General features: G+C 36.2%; 1 protein-coding gene across 1 annotated transcript in view; it reads right to left on the reverse strand.

The window, feature by feature from the left end:
- The window catches only part of Rasa2 (RAS p21 protein activator 2), a 72896-nt gene that overhangs the window by 16953 nt on the left and 54120 nt on the right, over nt 1–1823 (reverse strand). Inside the window, exon 16 of the mRNA XM_021172317.2 lies at nt 212–289. Coding sequence (XP_021027976.1) covers nt 212–289 — 78 coding nt within the window. The remainder of the gene's footprint in view (nt 1–211; nt 290–1823) is intronic.

A 1823-nucleotide genomic window follows, 5' to 3' on the forward strand; every position in this document is an offset into this window, starting at 1 on the left:
GTTATGAGCCACCATGTGGTTGCTGGGAATTGAACTCAGGACCTCTGGAAGAGCAGTCAGTGCTTTAAACCTCTAAGCCATCTCTCCAACCCAAAAAAGACTTCATGGTTGACAGTTTCAACATGATTTTATTTTTTAAAGCTGNAGACTGACTCTTGGGAAGCATATGAGCTGTTGATCTCTTTAAACTAGGTGACAGGAGGAACCATACCTTTTTCACGTCTGTAAAGTATCTTTCTTCTTGAAACATTTTGAGAAATTCACACATGACTGACTTTTTGAACCGTGACTATGAGAAAACAAATACAGGATTTGTGTATGTTAAATACGCACAGTTCTTAAATTATTAGTTGTGTTTCACATGTGGTCATGAGAAATTTATCAACAATAAAGGTTTCTAAAGACACAAACAACAAGAACTAGTTCAAAATCAAACATGTCCCAACTCTGAGGTGTTTCTGGTGCACCTCTGCTGCATGGTACCGCACGCATGCTTTGCACTCTGCATGCCAATACATCACACATCACCAGTCANTGCTGCCCGGAAGACCTTAGCACAAAGCTACTGGGCTACTGTATATTAGGAATTGAGCTATTTTTACTAGACATGAAGGCTTTTGCTCTAACAAAAACATAATAGCTTAGTTACAGAAACAAAAGCCTACAATATTCTCCCACATCATTAGTCNGCATGTATCAATTAGTAGTTTTGGACTTTATTCGAATGTTTGACTTTAATTGCTTACGTTTCACTAAACAAACAAACAAATCCCCAAACCAACCATCCAAAAAGCAAAAAAAAAAAAAAAAAAAAAAAAAAAAAAAAAAAAAAAAAAAAAAACACTAAGTAAATTCTAGCTTGAGATTAGGACAAAATTTCCAACAATTTAAAAAAATGGCCTTAAATATACTTCTGCCATTTTGTACTATGTGTTTATGCAAACTGAATGATTATAAAATCAAAATACAATCAACTCTGAGAAACAGTGAAGATGCTCTATATACTCAACTCTAAATATTCAACTAGTATTTATTTATGTAAACATAAACAAGTATATCCTTCTCATTAGTATGCAAATTTGTATTTTGTCTTTAATAAATGGTAAAATTATATATACAAAGAATGGTCTAAAATATCTGACCAATATACAATGTAAATATGTATTAAAACATTGCATATATAAATTTGTATAATTATTATGACAAAATGAAAAATGTAACAGAGAATTTGAAAAAGTACTTACAAACTTACAAATGTATGGATAGGTTTAACTAGCATACAATAAGGTATAGAGCCATCATTACTCCAAGGTCTTAAGGGCCAAGTAAGAAATAAAAATCTACCGGGGGTCTCCTGACAAGAACAACTGTGAATCCAAAACAGGGGTCTCCTGGAAGCTCATGGCTCTCCAGAGGCTCAGAGTAAACACAGGAGGGATGCAGATCTGGATGGAAGCTATGCAGCCCAATGTCTGGTTTCTTTTTTGTTTTAAAAATGGTAGTAGTGGGGACTGAACCTAGGGTCTGATTTATAAAAGATGAGGGCTCTCCCACTGAGCTACATACAGCCCAGCCCTTTGATTTCTAGTCTCAAGGGAAAGGAAGATCCTGAGACGTNAGAGACAGTGATAAGGGTGAGGCCTCCAGCTCACAGGGGCTGCTCCCACCAGCCACACAGGAATGGGCCCAGCTTAGGAGTGTTCAAATGTATTTATCACAAATGAAAAATTGTGAACACCTTCATAAAATTTCCCTATAGAACCTGGAACTTACAACACTCTCGTGTGGGGATCAGATGAAGCACAGGGTGAATGTGGACTGAT

Source organism: Mus caroli, chromosome 9 (genome assembly GCF_900094665.2).
Source record: "Mus caroli chromosome 9, CAROLI_EIJ_v1.1, whole genome shotgun sequence".
NCBI lineage: Eukaryota > Metazoa > Chordata > Mammalia > Rodentia > Muridae > Mus > Mus caroli.